Raw genomic sequence first — 23,188 nt, 5'->3', positions numbered from 1 at the left:
TATATGTGAAAATATAATACTCAATTGGGCGACTCAGTCATGGGCTTGGCCAAAAAGTTCATATAGGGATCCGATTCAATTACAAGAGAAATTTCGGATCCAATTGGCATGTAGATCGGCATGTTGCCACCTTCTAATTAAGAATTGTTACTTTGTTCAATATTTTATAAAGAGACTCAGAAAGACAATTCTAAAACAGGGCTCTGTTCTAGAAATAAAAATACAATGTTAAATGATCAGCATACCCTTGATTAAGGGTTAAATTTTCAAATAAATGCCAAATCTACTAAACCTGCCACAGGTGCCACACATGACAAACGCAGTTTTTGAGTGAGTACAGTGGTGAATATTTGAGTGCTTACTCAATGCCTTCTTGTTCAGTTTATGAACAGCAATCAGATTATGAGCAGCGAACTGAACCAAAGCCAACCCAACCCAGACTGAACCAAATTGTGATGCTGGAAACTATGGAAAGGTTTCACCAGCTAATGGGTCCAGTGGCGAAGATTTGACCGCTCACTCAATGCCTTCCTGTTTACGATTGATAACAGGGCGGTAGGCTAAAGGTACTTGACCATGCCACGGCCCTCCACACTGAGCTTTGTTGCCTGAAGTTGCTTCTTCTTTGGTGCTTTCAACTGTTGCAACTTCTTATTCATCTGCACTCAACCAACCAAGTAGCCTGTTAACACAGTAACTCACTCTTGACACGGGGAATCGAGAAATAATACACGGCCAATTCAAATATTCTATATTTTTTGAGGAAACATGACAATAGAATCAGGGAAATATTTCATTTTATGTTACGGAAAAGAGTATCTTCATTATCAGATTCAAATACAATCTGCCCAGTTTTCTTTTATTATTATAGAGGAATGATAGCTATTGGTCTGCATATGCACCTCGCATACGCAGACACAAGGAAACAGTCATCTGTTTTGAATGCATTCCATCCACATATTTAGGAGTGGGTAGACATGCTTGGGTGTGTGAGGCAGCTACCATTCCTCTTATTATTAAGGGGCACGTTTGGCTGCCAGGAATTGTTTTTCATGATAAATTCGGCATCTCCAAGTGATGACGAGGATGAAGTCGGCTAAAAATCAGGAAACAAAATCCCGGAACTAGTGTCTCCCTTTGTTTCTCTTAGTCACATCAATTTGGTAGCAGAGCTGGATTTGCATCAATTTGGTATTAGAGCCTAGCCACCCCCCCCCAACAATGACTTGCAAAATCCCTTTGTCATCCCTACTCCTTAGCCCAATCACCAATGCAGGCAAAGGAATTTTGTGGCCAAGGCCCCCCAATGACCAATGCAGGCAAAGTGTAAATTAGTCCCCCACCCAAAAAAAAAAAGGTGAAAATTCCTGGCTCCGTCCCTGAATGACACATAATGTAGAAACACCTGTCATTCGTTGGTGTGGCATGAGGGATAAATTTTTGGAAAAGTTTGCTCCAAAGACCTTTCAGGAGTATAAAACACTACAAACTAGAAGCATTCGAGAAAGAGAGCAGAGGCCCAAATAGTGAAGCAACTCCCTTGTTTGAGGATCCACAAAACTTGGCAAATTATTGGGCCAAACAAGTGTAAAAGAGACAAGTCACTTCAACGATCTAGATCCAGGCTTGTGTGTGAGGATTGATAGCACAAAAAATGCCTGAAGTTATATGACAGACGAGAGTTACACTCCTCATCCAACGACAATTACCACGAGTACATGACTCGCTCACGTTACTTAAGGATTAAGAAAGTGGCCATCATCTTTCAATATGGGTTTTGTCAGAAGATGACCCGTGAACATCATATGAGGATCAAGAGGGCAACAACCATCATCTAGCACGCCTGGAAGAGGAAAGTAATTCGACATAGTCAACAAGAGCTTCGAATTATGCAAATAAAATCAATCATCCAAGTGTCTGGATCCCAAGCTGCTAATTATTCGAAAGCACACGACCGAGTGCCTACAAATCTAAGAAAACGGAAGAATCGGGATTTGTCTTTGCCTAGGTGGTCACGGTACAAGGAGTACATCAAAGGCGGACCTTATGATCACATTAGTTCAAAATGACAACACAATTGCTCAAAGCTTCTTTTGTGTTGGAAATACTTAATCCGCTAGAAGAGCCAACCCAACTATTTGCAGATTGTGCAAGGATCAGAGCCGACAAACTCTCACCCATCATGCAAATCATTATATTCTACAATGCCAAATCTTCACGTGGGTGGGGGGGGGGGGGGGGGTCGGTATCATGGAGAATCATTCAAGATGTCATGGAGAATCAAGGAGTTAATAAGGTGAAAACATCATTAATGGTAAAATTAATGGTAAAGAGGTAGTAAAGTCTTTTCACATCAGAATTACTCATGTTCTTTGAGATGAGTGCTTTAAATAGGCATCACATATGTATCACGGAGTGATTCTGAAGCTTCTTTTGGTTTGAAAATGCATGTTCAACTGTGATGTTGTTCAAAATGACTTTCTGGTGAAGTTTGACCATTATTGCAATTTTGAGGATGAAGTCAAGTCATATAAATCAAATAGTGGGAGCCTTTAGTTTATTTTCTTGTGGATTTATTGATGCATCTCATTTGTGGAATTTTTACTCAAAAATCTTGTGAAAAGTCAATGTTTATCACTCACTGGGCCTATAATATTGCCAGGAGTTATTTTCCTGAATCAGTTTCAAAGCTGATGAGTTGGGATTATGAACACTTCATTGCAACTATAGGCCATCAATTACTGCTGGGCATGCAGGAATGTTTAGCAGTGTAAATGAAAATTTAAAATAGACAGCAATAAATCTCTTTTCAGATCCTCATACACAGACCTATCTAAAGAAATAATAAAGATAAAGGTATTCCCGCATTTATATCTAATTAATAGGGTTGCAACTTGGGTCAGGCTTAGAAAACATGGGTCTTGGGTTGGGTAGGGTAGGGTTTTAGGTTGAAAAACCCGACTCAATCTTGGGTCGGGTAGGGTTTAGAGAAAAAAAACCTGAAACCCGACTCTTATAGGTGTGTACTATGACTTCTTTAATCTCTTAAATAACATGGCGACTTATTTTCTAATAAATTAATATAATTGTTTTCGTTGGGCTGATCATGTTTGTGATGTGAAAAAATAGTTTCTTTCTTACATTTATATACTTGATGATATAAATCTAGAGATTTTTGGCGTGAAAATTTGTCGTTTTCTCCAATCTTTGAAATTAGTCATTATCCTACGCTAAATAATAAAAAACCCGACTTGACTGAACCAACCCAAGAAACTATCTTGGGTAGAGTCGGGTTTATGAATCTAGGGTTTTCTCAAAGAAAATCCGACCCGACCCGAGATAATTACTCGGGTAGGGTAGGGTTCTAGAAAACCCGACCCGCCCGAACCGAGTTGCAGCCCTACTAATTAATGTGGTCTAAGTCAGGAAGAGATTACAATGTTCTAAACTATTTGTTAACACCGTTATCTTGACTCAATTACAGAATAACACTTGAGCTCCTGATCACAAGTCTAATTCCATTGACACTATAAAGTTAGGGGAGTGATAAATTGACCCCCATATATCTTAAATCGACTCCCTGTGTCTCTCTCTCTCTCCTCTGGGTTAGAGAGACAAAGACACATGGGGGGTTGATTTAAGATATTTGGGAGTTGATTTATCACTGCCCTAAAGTTAATATGTCAATAAAAATTTAAAATATAGTCAATGACACTTTAAAGTTAATATGTCAATGATCACAAGTCTGATTCCATTGACACTTTAAAGCGTTTTTTTTTTTTTTTTTTAAATGACTTCATTAAAATTCAATAATTTTGGCCAGGGACAAGATGTCCCACAGCTACAAGGACAAATGAATGATCTGAAGACAAATTACAAAGTTCTTTTATAGTGGTGAGTTAATGGACGACACAACTAGTACAGATTCCCGGAGGACTCAACACTTGGTAAGAGTTGGAGCTACAATGCATGCAGCAATGTTTAGCAGTGTAAATGAAAATTTAAAATATAGCCAGCAATAAATCTCTTTTAAGATCCTCATACACAGACTTATCTAAAAGAAAAAATAAAGATAAAAGTATTCCCGCATTTATATCTAATTAATGTGTTCTAGACTATTTGTTTCCACCATTATCTTATCTCAATTACAGAATAACACTTGAGCTCCTAATCACAAGTCTAATTCCATTGACACTTTAGAAGTTACTACATAAACACAAGGAAACAATTATCAGCATATTTTCAGAGTATTGTAGACTGTAACATGGTACACAAAGTAAGAATCCACTTTGTGCCAATTAGAAAAAGGTTTCAGGTGTAAAGGATGTAGGAGAACAAAGAAAATGAAAATTTTCATATCCAAATAACTAACCTTTAGCCTACGCTGATCCTGTATGACTTGTTTAGCTCGTGCCCTAACTTCATTTGGGTCTACCTTTGATTGAGGACGAACCACAAAATCCAAAGGTAAGGCTTCAGGCCTAGAAGCATGCTGTCTGGAACCTACCTGACCAGATTTCGGTTCCCTACACAGAAAATGATGCACCCATTAACTCCTAATCAATCACAAGGGATGCTCAAATAGAGGTAGTCCACAATTTTTATTTTTATTTTTGAATGATAGCCAATTTTATCGATAAAAGAGATAGTCCACAATAATATCATCTTACTGGGAAAATCCAGCTAAGTCAAGATCGTCATCCCTGGATTCCAGTCCAGCAGCTTTTGTCGCCGGCCTTGCAGAAAAGAATACACCAAATCCAACATATTAGAAATAAAGAAAATATATAAAATCAGAAAGTGGAGCAATTTAAGGTTTTGAAGCCAAAGAAACAAGTCAAAATAACTGCAACTAGTTCAAGTACAAGTACTTCTTTGAGGATGGCCTTCGATACGGAGCCCTTTCATCATCAAAGCCTCTCATGTCCTCAAAACGAGTGCTCTTATTGAATATAGGTCGACTCTGCATACATTTTCATTTGAAATAATTAGAAAATGTCATTGTCTCTACTATAATTTAAAGAGAACATACCTAAAGAAAAAGTTCATTTTGATTGTATTCATGTAGATGTGTAGTTCTATCTTTAAAATATGCATTTTATGCTTATTTTACTCAGCTATCACATATTACGTAAGATACAATGGCCAAATGCAGTATTTAAAAACTCGCCGACCTGACTTGGAAGTCAAACTCGTTTTGTCTCGTCAAATACCTAGCCTCATTTCCTCTGAATCCTTCAAGGTCAATGCTAAACAGTTTTATTGCTTAATGGATGATTCTTTCCAAGAAAGAACACGTACATGTGTGTGTGTGTGTGTGTGTGGGGGGGGGGGGGGAATTGCTAGAGTTCATCGCAAAAGGGTTTTCGTGGCTGGTCTGTCGCACATCAGACCAGCCACATTGTTAATGAAGGCAACAGCTTTTGTCTCTATTCACGAGGTGGCCGGTCTGACGTGCAACAGACCAGCCATGGGATTTGCGATGGAGCTTAGCAAATCCCATTTATATATGAGGAAATGGTTGTGTGCAGCTGCACAGATAAGCTATATGTGCATGGCTGCACAAACCATACTGGGGGCCACATTTTTGGTGGGATCCAAAGCATTCATTTGGAAGGCCCTTCCATGGATAGGGTGTGTACCAAAAATCAGCCCTATAGGATCATCCTAACCCAATCAAAGTTGGAGGGGGAAATGGACAAACACTGTTTCTGCCCATTTTTCCCCTCCACAAATGGCAAGGTTAGGATAATCCTAAAGGGCTGATTTTTGGTACACACCCTATCCATTGAAGGGCCTTCCAAATGAATGAATGCTTTGGACCCCCAAAAAATGTGCCCCCCCCCATGGTTTGTGCAGCCATGCACAGATAGCTTATCTATGCAGCTGCACACAAACCATTTCCTCGATATGAGATATATATATATATATATATATATATATATATATATATATATACACTAGCAAAAAACCCCGTGCGATGCACATGCCGACAAAGAATTGTATAGACCACATCATAGGTTGATCTAAACCGTCCATGTGATGGAACAAAACATAAATAGGTTGTGCCTCAAAAATCATTTCCATAGGCTAATCCTAGCCCTCCAATCTATAGAGGTTTCCATAATTCCTCTTCAATCGGATGGTTAAGATCACCCTATAGATTTTTTATTAAAAAAGCATAAAGGAGGGGCGTAAGATTGAAATTATGTGGCTTTAATGGGTGCCTTTGTTAAAAAGCATAAAGGAGGGGGTAGGATTGAAAATATGTGGGTTGAATGGGTGCATTTGTTAAAAAAAGTCAAAAAAAGTGATGTGTAATTCTCATAGAATTTTAAAAATATTCAAAAAATTCTCTTCTTTTCTCTTCTACTATATATATATATATATATATATATATATATATATATAGAGAGAGAGAGAGAGAGAGAGAAAGAGAGAGAGAGAGAGAGGAATATGTTGGTGCGCGCCATTTTTTTAGTGCGCTTAAGTGGTTATAACGCCTCCCATTCGTTTAAATGTTTGGCTTAAGCGAACCAATGGGAGACATTATAACCACTTAAGCGCACCAACACTTTTCTCATATATATATACTAGTAAAAAACCTCGTGTGATGCACGGGCCGACAAAGAACTGTACGGACCACATCATAGGTTGATCCAAACCGTCCATGTGATGGAACACAACATAAATAGGTTGTGCCCCGAAAATCATTTCCATAGGCTGATCCTAGCCCTCCAATCTATAGAGGTTTCCATAATATGTTGTTCCTCTTAAATCGGATGGTTAAGATCGCCCTATAGATTTTTTATTAAAAAAGCATAAAGGAGGGGGTAGGATTGAAATTATGTGGCTTTAATGGGTGCCTTTGTTAAAAAGCATAAAGAAGGGGGTAGGATTGAAAATATGTGGGTTGAATGGGTGCCTTTGTTAATAAAAGTCAAAAAAAGTGATGTGTAATTCTATTAGAATTTTGTAATAAATCAAAAAATTCAAACCTTTTCTCTTCTGCTATATATATATATATATATATATATATATATGAGAGAACATTTCCTACACACTTGTGTAGGTAAGTTACCTACACACTAGCTTAAAATACAGTGGGGGCCCACATTGTTTGGGTGATCCAAACAATTCATTTGAATGGTCCTCACATAGATAGGGTGTCCACAAAAAATCAGATCCATAGGATCATCCCAACCCTACGATTTGTGGAGGTAAAATGGACGTGTATAAACCTTCACAAATTAGTCAATTTTTTGCCTCCATAGTTTGAATGGTTAGGATGATCCTATGGATCTGATTTTTTGTGGACACCCTATCTATGTGAGGATCATTCAAATGAATGGTTTGGATCACCCAAACAATGTGGGCCCCCACTGTATTTTAAGCTAGTGTGTAGGTAACTTACCTACACAAGTGTGTTGGAAATGTTCTCTCTCTCTCTCTCTCTCTCTCTCTCTCTCTCTCTCTCCCTCCCTCTCTCTCTCTCTCTCTCTCTCTCTATATATATATATATATATATATATGAGGAAACTGTTGGTGCGCTTAAGCACACCAACCTTATGGTGCGCTTAAGCGCCCAATCACATGGGTCCCACATTTTCTGTGGTGATCCAAACCATTCATTTGCAAGGTCCTATCGTAGATAGGGGGTGTACCAAAAATCAGCTCCATAGGATCATCCTAACCCCTCCATTTGTGGAGGACAAAACTGGGCAGATTTGTGGATTGGTTAGGATGATTCTCCAAAAAATGGATGGGTTAGGATGATTCTATGGAGCTGATTTTTGGTACACCCCCCATCTATGTAAGGACCTTGCAAATGAATGGTTTGGATCACCACAGAAAATCTGGGACCCATGTGATTGGGCGCTTAAGCGCACCAACAGTTTCCTCTATATATATATATATATATATATATATATATATATATATATATATATATATATATATATATATATATATATATAGAGAGAGAGAGAGAGAGAGAGAGATAGAGAGAGATAGAGAGAGAGAGAAATTGGCTGAGAGGTCTTCTTTATCCTCTTCCTTAATTTTCTTATCCCTTTCCTCCTCTCTGGCTCTCACTTTCGCTTATGCATAGAGAGACAGCATGGAGCTACATGAGCATTGAGGCCATCTTTTTAATCTTGTGATCAAGTTATCGTTGCATGTTGAGTTAGCATCCTGCTATTGGAAACCATGCTTAGATGAACAGTATGAGTTGTGCTATCAAAGCTACGAGAGAGAGAGAGAGAGAGAGAGAGAGAGAGAGAGGGGGGGGGGGGGGGGGGGGGTCTTCTTCTTTATCTCTCCTCCCCTCCTCTCCCTGACCTCTGTAATTTCTTTCCTTTGCCTCCTTTCATCCCTCCACTATCCCCCCCTCGCCTTTCTCTCGTCCTCCTACTTCTCCACCTCTCCCTGACCTCAGTAATTTCTTTCCTTTGCCTCCTTTCCTCCCTCCACTATCCCCCTCACCTTTCTCTCGTCCTCCTACTTCTCCACCTCTCCTTGATCTCTATAATTCCTTTCTTTTGCCTCCTTCCTCCCTCACTATCTCCCCCCCCCCTCCCCTTTCTCTCGTCCTCCAACTTCTCCACCTCTCCCTAACCTCAGTAATTTCTTTCCTTTGCCTCCTTTCCTCCCTCCACTATTTTCTTCCCACTTGTATTAACCAGTAAGGCTTTTATTTATACTATGTTAAGACCAATAAAGGATAAGAGGTAAAGGGAGATGTGCGGAGCTTCTCACCTTCTGCATTCTCTACCACTTCAATTGATGCAAAGACCTGGAAGCAATGATCCCTTCCTCTTGTTTATAAAAAAATTCCCGAGGTGGATAGTTAGTACAGTCTGCTTGGATTAGGAAACTCATGGAAAATCCCTATAGTGGCCTTATGTACAAGGCGCTCTCATGCAAAATAGTATCAGTGGTCTAGCACTAACGATAACCCATTTCATAAGCAGGTCCACTCCCTCCGCCTTATAACCCCCTTGATGTGAAAAGAAACTTATCTTTAAAGCCTTTAAAAATGTCTCACGCCCTACAAGCGCATCCAAACTCCTCCAATTCAATTTTAGAAGAAAGGAGCTAGCTTTGAACTTTTCTCTTCTTCCTCTTTCTTCTCCTTCAACAAATGTCCGCTAAATCCAGCGAAGGTGGACATTCTCGGCGAGTTTCCCAATGGGTCACAAGGGGGGCTCACCCACGAATGACCCTCAAGGCCTACATACACTTGATGAAATCTAAACCCATCGAGATATCGCTTTGTAGCTGATTTTTAATAATTCGTTAATAAAAAATAGCACTTTAGTATATATTTTGGACTTGCATGTGGTTCTGATGCGTCGAAGACAAATGGCTAGGAATCCTGCCTCTTTTGTGGTTTCTCCTATTAATAGGATCACACTTCTGGTGAATCAAATACCACATTTAGGATTCACTATTACGACATAAATCTCTCAATTTTGGGGACCGGTATAATCTTCGATCTTGAGATCAAACCCTCATCATTGCCTCATTAGTGGCAGTGCAATTAGGGTTTTCTCTCGTTGCAACTATATCAATGTGAACATATCCTCACACTAACATGTGGATAAGGAGACCTACTCCTGTAATCGAGAATTATCACATTGTCATATGCAACTATACAACATAATACGATCATTGGAGTGGTCCCAACTCTCCCCTAGTCGTGAAAGATATCAATAAAGGGGTTATTTAGTGTTATTAGAATGTGGTCCGAGGGAAAGCAATAGGCACCAACATAACCCTTTTGATCATATTTTAAAAGAGTAGGGCCAAAAGAAAAGAAAGGTAGTTCTCCAACTTACTAGGTAAGAGGACTAAGAGTACCAATTGAGTGGCTTTTAAAGTTAGGATTGACATCATGACCATGCATTCAATATCACACAAACCATCAAGTAAATAATGTACAGGTACTTGTACAAGGGAGAAGAGGTTGGAAGCCTTTTTACCCTGGAATTGACTTGCCCTCGACTTAGTGTCAGCCAAATATGACAATCCATCCTGTTTCTTTAGACGTAAAAGTCGTAACACTTTATTGGTCTACACTTGACCATCGGATCGATTCTCAAAATATTATCATTAACATCTAATCCTCTATCGAGTTACCTATCCAAAGTCACTTGTCACCATTCACCACTACAAAAAAAGTAGGGAAACATGATTACGAATTGCCACAAAGTCTCAAAGAGAGCTCTAATTGCACATGTTGTCACCAATGTCCCTTCTGCTACTCTTGATACTCCAAATACCGACGATTGCTTCTATGGTCACACCAATTCTAGAAACACACACCTACATTGCACAATAACTTCAACAGATTAGGGGTGGCTTCAATCACTTTAGGCAACTTCAGCTATTTTTTCCATTGACAGGTTATCCAGTGGCTTTATATCATGTGACTACTGACAACCCTATTCTTCTGTCTTCAGTCTCCCTCTAGGTCACTTCACCAGACAGCAAATTCTGCAGAATGATCGATCCCTTTCCTAACTTTGACGTATAGAAATCTAGGCCCTTTAGCCTGATACCAAATATTTGAGATTAGTAAGAAAGAAAGAATAGTGGTAATGAAAAGTGTATGAGCCTGTTGCTTAAGTGGAAGGTATTTTATGCCACAACCTTTAGTGGTATTAAAAAGCGTATGAGCTCGTTGCTTAAGTGGAAGGTATTTTATGCCACAAACTTTAGATCACAAATTCAATAATAGCTTCGAAAAACAACTACAAGCCTGTATTTAGGGGCCATTTGGATACGCGGATTTTAGAATCCAGGTTTTAGTTTGAAAACATTGTAAAAAAGGGTTCATGATCAAGCTGATGTATGCTGTCCTGACAGCATTTCTTGGATTTTAAGTAAGAAATCTAGGTTTTAGAAATCTCACCCCCATCCTGAGATTTCTAAAACCTGGAAACATGGGACGATCGCCTGCTCTCTTGCTGTCGGAAAGAAGGGCAAGAAATCAGAAAACGATGGTTGGTCTCTTTCTTCTCGTCTCCCATCTACAATTTTGAGGAAATCCAAGATTCTAAAATCCGCGTATCCAAACGGCCCCTTAATGTCCTCCAATTCCCTAGTTTATTGATCGTGAGCATATGGAAAAATTGTGGCATCCGCTTAGCTCCTACTTCTAGAATCATGTGATGGGATGAATGATGGAGAGACAGACGTATCACTGGATGTTTTTCTCTTCCTCCTTCTAACTTACCAAAATCCTCATGTTTTGATCTTCCTTATTGACTTCAAAGAGCTAGAAATCGGATAGTTTTTCAATGTCTAGCCCAAAAGCAGGATTAGAACCATGTCCTCTACCAGTAATCAAGTCATTATGAATATAGACAGTGCTTCATGATATGAGGTTACAATTGGCATCTCTTACACTTCTATTTGCAATAACATGAATCTGATGTATAGATTATAAAGGTTGATTACCATTTTGATTGTGAAGAGGTCACTCAAAGCATCTTTCACATTCCACATAGATGACTAGGTCAAAAAGGGTCATTTCCACAAGGCATGAGCTATTGGACATCAAACAGACTATCATTATTATGGGATTTTGAGGGGTATGCTGATACTATGATCTACAGCAGTTCTGTCTTTCTAGCTATATTTTACTCTAACTCTTAGCTAACTTACATAAACATTATATTGGTCAATGGACCCAGCAGAGCAATCACTTGACTTCAACATTCTTTTCCTCCTTTTAGCTTGTGACATTTCACACTAGGGAAGAAACATGACCTCACCACTGCCAAATCATAACCTCTATTGAGTGTATAGGAACTATAGAATAAAATAAACCTACAAAATCATGTTGACTTTCGAAAGAGAACTCACACGAAGTAATTTCCAACCTTGAGATTAAGATTTTGTGTTCTTACCCATTTATCCACCAAATCCTTAGCAAGTCTTTTGTTGGACGTGGTCTCTTCATCAGATTTGGACAAAAACATAATGACCTGCACAAGAAAAGTATTAATGTTACACCAGCAATTCTTCTATTTCTAAGTACAACAGAGAAAGTGAATGCTCCATGAGGTGTGAGACCTTTCCAAGACCACTCTTTTTAAGTTGTTCTCTCCTGTCGAACTGGTCTAAATCGATTGGAAACTGCATAATGGAAGTACCATATCTCGATTAGAAGCACAACACAAACAAGATAAGAACCCATAAACCAGTTATGACAGAGAGAATTTATATATTATTCAAAGCATGAATGAAGACAGAATTCAAATAAAAGGCCACTAGTCACCATTAATGAACTTCGTACAAAGAAAATGGAACAAATCACAGTATACACCTCAGTCAGGATCTTCAATATAGCACTCCGAATATTTATATTAGGTAAGCTTCCATCCGGTAGAGGTTCAAGCCAATTCTTCAAAAGAGTCAACACCCCGTGATCTAGAAACTCTTGTTGAAGCTGCCTCCTGTGAAAAAAGTGGCAAAAGAAAATAAAATCAGTACCCATAAATGATAGTCATAGTAATACACATTGTTTCTAACAGCCTAAAGTAAACACCATGCAATCATCTTACTTTGAAAGAACCTCGGTAAGCAGTGGCAATTTTTTGAGTTTATTAATCGCAGGTTTAGACTGTCTATTCAGCTCTGCATCTTCTTCAGCTGTAACTTCAAGCTCAGCCATAAGATGTTCAACAAGCAAAGCAATTTCAGCCGGTGATTTCTCACTTTTCTTCTTTTTCTTACCCACCTTGAATAGCCGGTTGACTTCATCATCTTCTTCACCCTCTTCTGCCTGCAGGAATCAGAAAACTGATCTCAAGGAACAAGAAAAGAAAACAATGCTCAACTATAACTGAAAATAACTCTTTTTTTTCTAATAACTGAATTCAACACTCAGTGAGAATAGCAAGTAGTGAACAAAAATACATTAGATATTACATCATACATATTGAAAGCTTCTGTTAGCTTCAAATATCAGGGAGAACTACTATATGCCCCAAAGCATTATACACATTACTCAAATTAGAGGGGCTGTTACTGAGAGCAGCCACATAGGCTCACTTTTCAACAGATTTTGTCGTTTTCATTTAATTCATCTGAGGTGGCTGCTCTCTCATGCAACAGCCGTTCAGCGAAATGCCTTCTGCGATGGTCGGTAGCAAATCCTCCAATTAGAAGATAATAGTAGAAGGATAATACAAAAAAACATTAACGGAGCATGTAACTCAAAAAACTATGAAAATAAACATTTTAAGTATGTATGAAAGGGGGGGAAAACAACCTGAGGAGCATCACCAATAGAAGCCTCGTTATCGCTGCCAAATCGATGCGCCGGATCAACACCAGTATCATCAATAAAAGCATCATCATCCATGGTCCTAACACCCTCGTGGTCATCCTGTTTCGTTCGCATGCAGAAAAAGATACTCACTTAATTTTCAAAACAAAAAAAAAAGATACTCACTTCTCAAGAAGAATGGAATAATAAAAGCTTTTTTTTAGTTTTTTTCAAATTCACTGTCATAAATATGTTTCAGAAAGCCCTGCAAAACAAGCCTCCAAGCATCTATGCAGGAAAAATTACACCTGACACATTTAAAATCCACTAAGCTACCAACATTAGCTGAAAATAATTTTTATATTCCAAATTTACAACTGAAATATAGCTCTGCCAGAATCAAATGAAGGAACTGTCAGGAGTCAGGACGGCTCCCATTTTTTATGTGCAAAAACACTAATGCAAGAAGAGCTGGTTCAAGCTTTTTTGTGAAGTTTGAGATGGGTATCAACTACAATTCACATTTTACAATGCAGAAAAATTCACAATAGCTGGCAACTGATGAATGAACAGTATCAGCATAGAAGAAATCTGCATATCAGAAAGCTATAATATCCAATTTTACCCTTTTACCTCTTACAAGTTTACCCCAAGGTTACCTTTTGCCCAATTTTTTCAGCTACTATTTTCTGATCATTTTCACAAACAAAAAACCAATTATGACAAAGAATTTTACAGTGACAATTTGTAAGCCCCAATTCCATTTGTTAATAAATATTTTGAGGCCAAACAGACACTTGTACATTCTAAGAACCTTTGTTGCTTTCTAATGCAATCTAAAACAGACACTTGTACATTCTAAGAACCTTTGTTGCTTTCTAATGCAATCTAAAGTTCGGGAACTGGTTTGAAGCCACCCATGCAACACGACAAAAGTCAAGACTACCACTCCCTGAAGCCTTTTCTATTCAGTTAATACTTAATACCTTTTCCTCAACACGGTTAAGAAGCTTAGTGCTTCTTTGGATACCTCTAAAAGTTATTTGCATAGTCGTGTATGCAAATGGCTTTAGAGTTGCAAATAACGGTTACATTAGTTACACATTAGTTACAGAAACAGTGTAATGTGGTTAGTGACTTTAAATGAGGCCTTTTTATTCCACTTCTAAAATAAGCTTGACTTCACTTCTATCATTCAGGAAAAAAGACAACAAACACTTTGCCTTAATTCCTTTGAGTCCTGTCCCAGTTTTTCCCCAATAACCATTACATTACTACGACTGAACAAACTTGGTTGACAAACATGGTTTATGCATCGCTAATGATAAAATTGATAATATCAAAGACTTTCTATTATTCTTGGGTGCATTACAATCAAGCCCAATGAGTGTTTATATAGAGAACACTCAAGAAGATAAGCATAGAAAGAGATATGAAATGATTTGGGGAGATAATCCTAATCTAATCTAGTTACTTGATCTAGCCTTCTTCCTTAATCTACCACCTAATCAAATCAATCTAAAATCCAACCCAATCAATCTAAAATCCACCCCAATCAATCTACGATTTGATTTTATTCTCTAATATGCCCCCTCAAACATATATGGATTGGAAATCGATATACATTTGATTGTAATAAAACTACCCCAAAACCAATTTTGATGCACATTATTGCTACAGCCGATGTCCGCTTGATATATGTTACCGATATTGCAGAAGATGATTACCGCCTTTTGTTGAATAATGTGTCGCATGAAAAATGAGCCGCAAAGGTCTTCAATGAATTGGATTGGACTCAAGCCCGAATGGGCGAGTCTTTAGGCCGGCGATCTTGAATAACGAAAGTTCTGAAAATGGTACACCATGGACCAATGCCGGAAAGGGCAAAAGGAAGCCTCGATGGGCAAGAATGGGCCTCAATGGGAAAGACATCATGGGTCGGTAAGTACCGATACTCATGGAAATTGACTCTCAGGCACGAACCTCAAGGAATCGAGGCCTCTCAACTGAGTAGAGCGACTATTTCATGCACGCATCTCGAAGAAAGGCACCTCAACTGAAATAGAAAATCAAAGATTGAAATAGAAGTTGAAAGATACAGAGAATGAAAATGAAGAGAAGATAAAGAGAAGAGAGAACTAGCGGCTTTTGATAGCAAATAGCAATTGTAGAACAAAAATGACATTGAAAGTTGTTCCAATGGAAGGAAAATGATGGTGCGGATATCAAATATTGGGGGGTGATTTCACTTTGAACAAGAGGAATGGGTGTGCAAATATCACATTGGGGATAGACATCTAAAAATTAAAATGGGGCTTGGCAAATAAAAAATTCTCTCAAAAACAGAATAAGAATAAATCCATCCACATACCTCTTCACAGAAATCTGACAGTGAAATTCAACGAAACACGAAAAATCAACCAAATATCCCAATCAATGAAAATAAACACGCAGATCAAAAAACAAAACAATAAAATCCAACAAATACATTACCTCCGAATCGAGCCCAGCAATTGTAGCCCACATCTCTTTCATCTCCGGATCAGCCCCATCATCCCTCAATCCACCCCCCTTTGACCCCGATTTCGATCCCTTCCAATCCGATTTCACCCTCTTCTTCCCACTTCCTCCTTCTTTTGAAACCCTCCTCTTTCGCGACCTCTCCTCCTCCTCATCCTCTTCAAAATCTTCCCTCACCGGACTCTCAGGGTAAAAATCCGGCGTGCTCTCTTTCCCACTCTTCTTTATAAGCCTCTTTCTAGGTTTTCCCTTTGATGGAGTCTCCATATCTTCTGGCCCGGAATCGAGGACCGGCGTCGGTGATCGGTCCCGGACCCGCCATTGATCTTCTTCGGGTTCCGGCGACGGTTCACGATCGGAAACCATGTCGGGGTCCATCAGCGCCTCTCCATCTTCATCGATATACCTGCAAGGATTGGAAAGGAGAGGAATTCAGAAAGATTGGATTTTCTTGAGATGAGAAAAGGGGAAGAAAACCCAAGAAGAATTAGGATAGGATTCAAAGGGAATTACGGGTCGTTTTCGTATGCCATTGCTGGAAGGTCGTTAGCTGCGGCTGCAAGAAGAGAGAAAATTTAGGAAGGTGAGATGGTGTAGAGAAAGAATGGTGATCGAGAGAGGGAATTTGAAATGGGAGAGAAAATGAATGGGAGATTGCTCTCTTCGTTGGGTGTCCCACTGTACTTTGCAATCAAAGCTACTGGATTTTTCTGGCATAAAGTACATTAGCCCCCTTTATTGCCGCTGGGCGTCCCTAGTGATGCCTAACAGCAGCCACACAAGCTCATTTTTCAGCATGTTTTGTCTTAATTCACGAGGTGGCTGCTGCAGATGCAACGGACCATCCGTGAATGCCTTCTGCAATGGACACTAGCAAATCCCTTATTATTATTATTATTATTATTATACACATTAACCCATCATCTTGCCTTTATATATAATAGTTAGATTAGTGGAAGATAGTCAAAAAAAAAAAAAAAAAGAGTAGACTCTTGACAACCCTAATCTGGCCATTCTATCAACCACCTTATTTGCCAACGCCACACATGCCTAAAGGTAACCGACATGGATCTCATGCAATTGAAAATCTCATCAAAGAATCTATCAAATCTCCAATGATGTTTTTGGGGCCCATTCAGCCACTTAATGACATTTAATGAATCCCATTCAACCACCATGTTCTCTTCACAATTAGAGGCCAAAAGTTATGCCTTGATGAGCCGCTCGAACCTTAGCTTATCATGCGTCCGCCACCAAAATAGGACCCGCGAAAGCCCAAACTATTTCTCCTTGGTCTTTTCTTAATACCCCGCAAATTCTAGCAACACCCAGATTGCCCAAGCTTGATCCATCAAAGTTTAGTTTAAGGCAACCTGTTGGCAGCGGTTCTCATATTTGAGGCATCTTTTGATTCTTTTCCACATGCATACAAACTTCTTTCCATCCTTCCCAAAGGTCATAAGCGGATACAAATCTAAACGATAGGAGAGCTTTCACCCATGATGTCAGGGCGATTACTTTAATGAATAAGAAGGCGGGACCCCTGGAATATCCTTTAAAAAGTCTTGTATTCATTTCCTTCCATATGGTCCAAATTGTTGCTAGGAGGGAAACGTTCCACAAAACTTTCCCTTTATTTTTCCAAGAGACCAAAGGCCACCATTAAATAAGCTCAATTAGGGTTTTAGGGAAACCCCAATGCATACCAAACCGGTTCAGTAGCTTGCCCCAAACCTCCCTAGCCATCTTGCAGTGAAGAATAAGATGGTTAGTCGTAAACTCCATGCCCGATGCACAATGATCTATTATAATCATCTTCCTTTTTCTCAAGAAGTTCATTGTTTGAATCCTTCCAAAACAAGCAGCGCATCCACACACCAACTCTTAAAGGAACCTGGATTGTCCACACTTTGGCGACTTTTGCAGTCAAAGGGCATACAATTAGCTTGAGGTAGAAAGAGTTTAAAGTAAAGTCTCCAGAGGAATTCTAGATCCAAACCCTTTTGTCCTCATCTTGCTTAACATATCTATCTTCAAGTACTTCGAGAAGCATTGCCACAGATGAGATTTCCCAATCAAATAAATTTCTTCTAAACAATGGTTTCCATACCACCTTACCTTCGCTCTTCTCCATGTACTCCTTCACCACCCCTTCTTTGTTTACCGCCATGGCTAACAACTCCGGGAACAAATCTTTTAAGGATTGATGCGAGCATCGCTTGTCTAACCAGAACTGAATTATATCCCCCGTCACACACTCTAAATCTAATGCCAGCTTCAAACAAATGACTACGGCTTAGAATGTCTCTCCAAACTATCCTTCCCGGCCTTCTAAACCTGTCCTTCTAATGTTCAGTGACCTTGAGAATCGCCATATTTAGCTTCGATAACTTTCACCCATAGGTGATTTTCCTCCTTACCAAACCTCCACAACCATTTGCCTAAGAGGGATATGTTCATTTCCTTAATCATTCTAATCCAAAGACCACCACTTTTCATTCACCAGCCCCCCCCCCCCCCCCCCAATAAGAACTGTCTTTGAATCTGCTCAACTCTCTTTGCCACACTTATAGGACATTTGAAGACCGTCATATGATATATATATATATATATATATATATATATATATATATATATGAGAAAACGGTTCCTACACATATGTGTAGATAAGTTATCTACACACTAGATTAAAATACAGTGGGGGCCACCTTATTTGGGTGATCCAAACCATTCATTTTTAAGGCCCTCACATAGATAGGGTGCCACAAAAAATCAGATCCATAGGATCATCCTAACCATTCGAATTGTGGAGGCAAAAAATGGACTAATTTGTGAAGGTTTAAAGACATCCATTTTACCTCCACAAATCGTAGGGTTGGGATGATCCTATAGATCTGATTTTTTGTAGACACCCTATCTATGTGAGGGCCTTTAAAATGGATGGCTTGGATCACCCAAACAATGTGGGCCCCCATTGTATTTTAAGCTAGTGTGTAGAGAACTCTCTACACATATGTGTAGGAACCGTTTTCTCTCTCTCTCTCTCTCTCTATATATATATATATATATATATATATATATATATATATATATATATATATATATATATATATTATATATATATATAATATATATATATATATATATATATTATATATATATATATATATATATATATATATAGGGATGTTAGCTACGACAGCTTTAATGAGAGTTAGTCTGCCACCCTTAGAAACCAAGTTTCTTTTCCATGTGCCCAACCTTCTTTCCACGCTCTCAATGTGATTCCAACAACTCTTCTTAGCTTTACCTACCCCCAAAGGTGAGCCAAGATAGGTAGTAGGGAAACTATCCACCTCGCACCTTAGAATCCAACTAGTCCATGTAAGCGTAATTATTATTATTATTATTATTATTATTATTAGGGATTTGCTAACATCTATCGCAGAAGGCTTTTCAGCAGATTTTGTCTTCATTATGATGTGGCTGCTCTCACATGCAACAGGCCATCTGCAAAATGCCTTATGTGATGGACGCTAGCAAATCCTTTACTATTATTATTGTGAGTTTAAGAGTTTTTATATGGTGTAAGCCCATTTAGTCCAGTATTTTTCAAAAAGTACAATACGACACCATAGGAATATCCAAATCATTCATTTGATGCATCATCCTATCGAAATGATTTTCTTTGTGTACAAAAATCATTTCAATAGGATGATCCATCCCACGGACAGTTTGGATCATCCCTATGGTGTAAGTCGCACAATACCTTTTGAAAAATATTGGACCATAGAGGCTTACACAGTAATTATATAGGTAGGCTAGCCTATACGGGAAACCACTGTATACAAAGGCTATTATTGGGACTACGATGTCATGATAATGGGTCTCTCGCCTGTCTTTTTACTATTTAATTAGTATTCAAGGTCCGTTGTGCTTGGGTGTAAAATGGTGGGACTCATCCCGTGAAAATACGAGGGGTAAAAAAGCTAGACCCCACCTAATCCATAGTTTTGGGTAGAGATGGTGAGTCTCAACTAGACTTGGCAAACGGGTGGGCTGGGCCAGGTTTCACCCAACCCGTACGGGTCCGGGTCATACGGGCGGGGTCACAAATGACCCGGACGCCACTCATATGGGCTGGGTGGACCCGCAGGTCACCTAGGGTTTTTTTTACTCTCATTTAAGTCCAATTGAATAGGATTCTATCTTACCTAAAAATAATAATAAGACTAGGATTGTCATACAAATTGATATCAATGCTGATTTCTGCAATAACAGTCGGTTGGCTTTAGCATTATAACTTCAATGTATCCTTCTCTCTGCCTGCAATAACAGTCTGCTGCTGGTTTTGGCATAGTAAGGGCCATGATATTTTCACTCCCCCTCAGGACGCATGCGCCCCACTGTTAACGTGATTTGATGCCAAAAAGCGTTAACGGTGCCCACTGTTCACGTCAAATCACATTATAAGGGGGCCGCATGTGTACTAAAGGGGGGTGAAAATATCATCTCCCCATAATAATTGATGAATGTAATTATGTAAATCACAGTTCGTACTACTCCAAATATTAGCATTAGTGTTCACAATTCTAAAAGAGGAATGAGCCTGCTCGGTGTTTCAAACAAAGCGAACTAGGACAGACACTGAAGTGATTCATAAACACTCATGGGCAACCGCGGGTTTAATTCATTTGGGTTTTTACAGGCACCGGCAGGTTTACCCAGCCCGGCCCAATTTTGATGGGTTGGGTTGGACTGGGTCGGGTCAAATTTCAAAGGGTCACTTTTTAGTGAGCGGGCCGGGTGGACCCATGGGTCCGGGTCACTTTTTGCCGGGGCCAGTCTTAACTGTCAATGGTGGCCCCCCACCTTATGGATTGGTTTTGGTGGAGATGGTGGCTCCATCTCATCAAATCCTGAGTTGTAAAATGGTAGGTCCCATCCCATCAATAATGTGGGGTGTAAAAGAGGTGGGTCCCACCCTGTTCATGTGTCTGGGTGGACATGATAGGCCCACCACAACAAAACAAATTAGGTCAGTAGCATGATTTTACATTCACCGATGTGTTTCTCTTCACAGGCGTGAAGTATGCATCCCCGAGTGTTCAAAAGGCAACATATAGTGAAGGAACATCATGGTGAAGGACATTTTGGCCGTTACAAGACATACCAACTGGTCGACGCTGAGTATTACTTGCCAGGGATGAGATGAGATCTGTCACGGTATGTGGAATGTTGCCACATATGCCAGGTATCGAAGGGTCAAGCCACCAATGCGGGGCCTTACATGCATGGTTTTAAATTTCGACCGAAATTTCAGATTTCGGTCGGGACCGACACCGAAATGTAACATACCCAAAACGGTATTTTATTTCGTCCGGAATTTCGCTTTTTTCCTGAAATTTCGTTGAAAAAAAGGTAACTTGTTTTTACTTGGAAAAGGTGCTGGATTTTCGGATTTTGCAAATCGTGGTTTCCAGGAAGGATATATACAGAACTTTACACTGGCATATACACCGAAGCTTTGCGTGTTACCTTATTTTCAGTTTAGCGTACAAGAGGAGGAATCTCATGTACGTGGCTATCAAATCTTGTATACGTGACGATTCACAAAATCCAAAATGTGGCGATTCTCATGTACGTGGTTATCTTGTTTTGAGATAGAAGACTAATGTACGCGGTTTCTGATTTCGGCCGAAATTACCTTTCAAAAAGTAGCAACAACCCTATCAACCGAAATTTCGAATAAAATAATGTTTTTATCATTTCGCCAGATTTCGGCCGAAATCTCAGTCGAAATTTCGATCTCGGTGGGGTCCGAAACCGGTACCAAAACCAAAATTTTAAACCATGCTTACATGCCATAAAGATTCCTGATTCGCCATGGACTGATGTTAGTATGGACTTTGTTTTGGGATTACCGTGCACTCAATAAGGTATGGATTCGGTCTTTGTTGTGGTAGATAGCTTCTCAAAAATGTCCCATTTCATAGCCTACTAAAGTACTATGGACGCTGTCCACGTAGCACAGCCGTATTTCACACTTTGCTTATGGAAGAAGCTCACTACGTCGTTGTCTTTTAGCAGTGCATACCATCCCCAAAAAGATGGGCAAACTGAAGTTGTCAATCGCAGCCTTGGCAATTTCTGGCACAATTTGATTGGTGACAACCCAAAACAATGGGCTTTTCCATGCCGAATCTGCGGTCGATTTTACAGGTCCAACTGCTGGTTTTACCTCGTTTGAGATTCATCTGTCTGGATGGACATGATGGGCCCACCACAACAAAACATGAGGTGTAAAATGGTAGGCTCCACCTATGCTAGGTAGGGGTGTAAATTAGCCGAGCTTGGCCAGGCTCGGCTCGTTAAGCTCAAAAGCTCAGCTCGGGCTCGGCTTGGCTCGGTCAGGCTCGGCCAGGCTCGTGAGCCTTACCGAGCTCGGGTTATATTATGTTCACACCCCTCATCTTTCCTGGACAGCCATACTAGTGTAATTTGACTACTTTTTTTACATTATGGGGGGTGGTCCTAGTAACAAATGGGGTTCCAAAAATGAAGTGACATATTTTGCCCCTGCCTTTCACTCCCTGGACAACCCTTTTAATGTATATATTAATATATAATATATATATTTAAATATATTAAATTCTTAATGAGCCTTAACGAGCCGAGCCGAGCCGAGCCGAGCCGAGCCTGGCCTAATTCGGGCTCGGCTCGTTAAGCTTAACAAGCCTGGGGAGCCGGCTCAGCTCGGCTCGTTAAGGATTCGAGCCGAGCTCGAGAGAGCTTCCGAGCCCGAGCCAAAATTGACACCTTTAATGCTAGGCATGGTTATAAATTGTTAGGTCCATCTCATCGTAGCATCGTATGTAAAATAGTGGGCCCCCCACCATATAATGGGTTGCAGATAAGGGTGTCAATTTTGGCTCGAGCTCGGAAGCTCGCTCGAGCTTAATGAGCCGAGCCGGCTGGCCAGGCTCGTTAAGCTTAACGAGCAGAGCCCGAGTTAGGCCAGGCTCGGCTCGGCTCGTTAAGAATTTAATATATTTAAATATATATATTATATATTAATATATACACTAAAAGGGTTATCCAGGGAGTGAAAGAGGGAGGCAAAATATGTCACTTCTTTTTTGGAACCCCATTTGTTACTTGGACCACCCCCGTAGTGTAAAAAGAGTAGTAAAAAAACACTAGATAGGGCTGTCCAAGGAAGATGAGGGGTGTGAAATTAATATAATTCGACCTCGATAAGGGTAGCGAGCCTGGCTCGAGCCCGAGCCGAGCCCAAGCTGAGCCAAGCCGAGCTTTTGAGCTTAACGAGGCGAGCCTGGCCCAGCTCGGCTCGGCTCGTTTACACCCCTAGTTGAGAAATAAGCAACA

General features: G+C 39.8%; 1 protein-coding gene across 3 annotated transcripts; it reads right to left on the bottom strand.

Annotated features, from left to right (window-relative positions):
* Window positions 1–42: 42 nt before the first annotated feature.
* On the bottom strand, window positions 43–16,649 carry LOC143880124 (protein IWS1 homolog 1-like). Of its 3 annotated transcripts, none has more exons than XM_077382880.1 (11): window positions 16,313–16,649; window positions 15,773–16,205; window positions 13,283–13,399; window positions 12,573–12,793; window positions 12,287–12,464; window positions 12,082–12,144; window positions 11,916–11,993; window positions 4,872–4,963; window positions 4,671–4,736; window positions 4,373–4,526; window positions 43–659 (listed from the first exon to the last, which is right to left on the bottom strand). In XM_077382880.1, the coding sequence occupies exons 1-11, from the start codon at window positions 16,330–16,332 to the stop codon at window positions 561–563; spliced, it is 1,521 nt and encodes a 506-aa protein (XP_077238995.1). In that variant the 5' UTR covers window positions 16,333–16,649; the 3' UTR covers window positions 43–560. The 3 variants fall into 3 exon arrangements, with proteins under 3 accessions (XP_077238995.1, XP_077238997.1, XP_077238998.1); XM_077382882.1 differs by having other exon boundaries at window positions 12,305–12,464; XM_077382883.1 differs by having other exon boundaries at window positions 12,335–12,464; window positions 16,313–16,646.
* Between the last annotated feature and the right edge of the window lie 6,539 nt (window positions 16,650–23,188).

The sequence above is a fragment of the Tasmannia lanceolata genome, unplaced genomic scaffold (genome assembly GCF_043159265.1).
Source record: "Tasmannia lanceolata isolate RefF3 unplaced genomic scaffold, GAP_Taslan_0.1 ptg000006l, whole genome shotgun sequence".
NCBI classification, from domain to species: Eukaryota; Viridiplantae; Streptophyta; class Magnoliopsida; order Canellales; family Winteraceae; genus Tasmannia; species Tasmannia lanceolata.
This window is presented reverse-complemented; position numbering and strand designations above follow the sequence as displayed.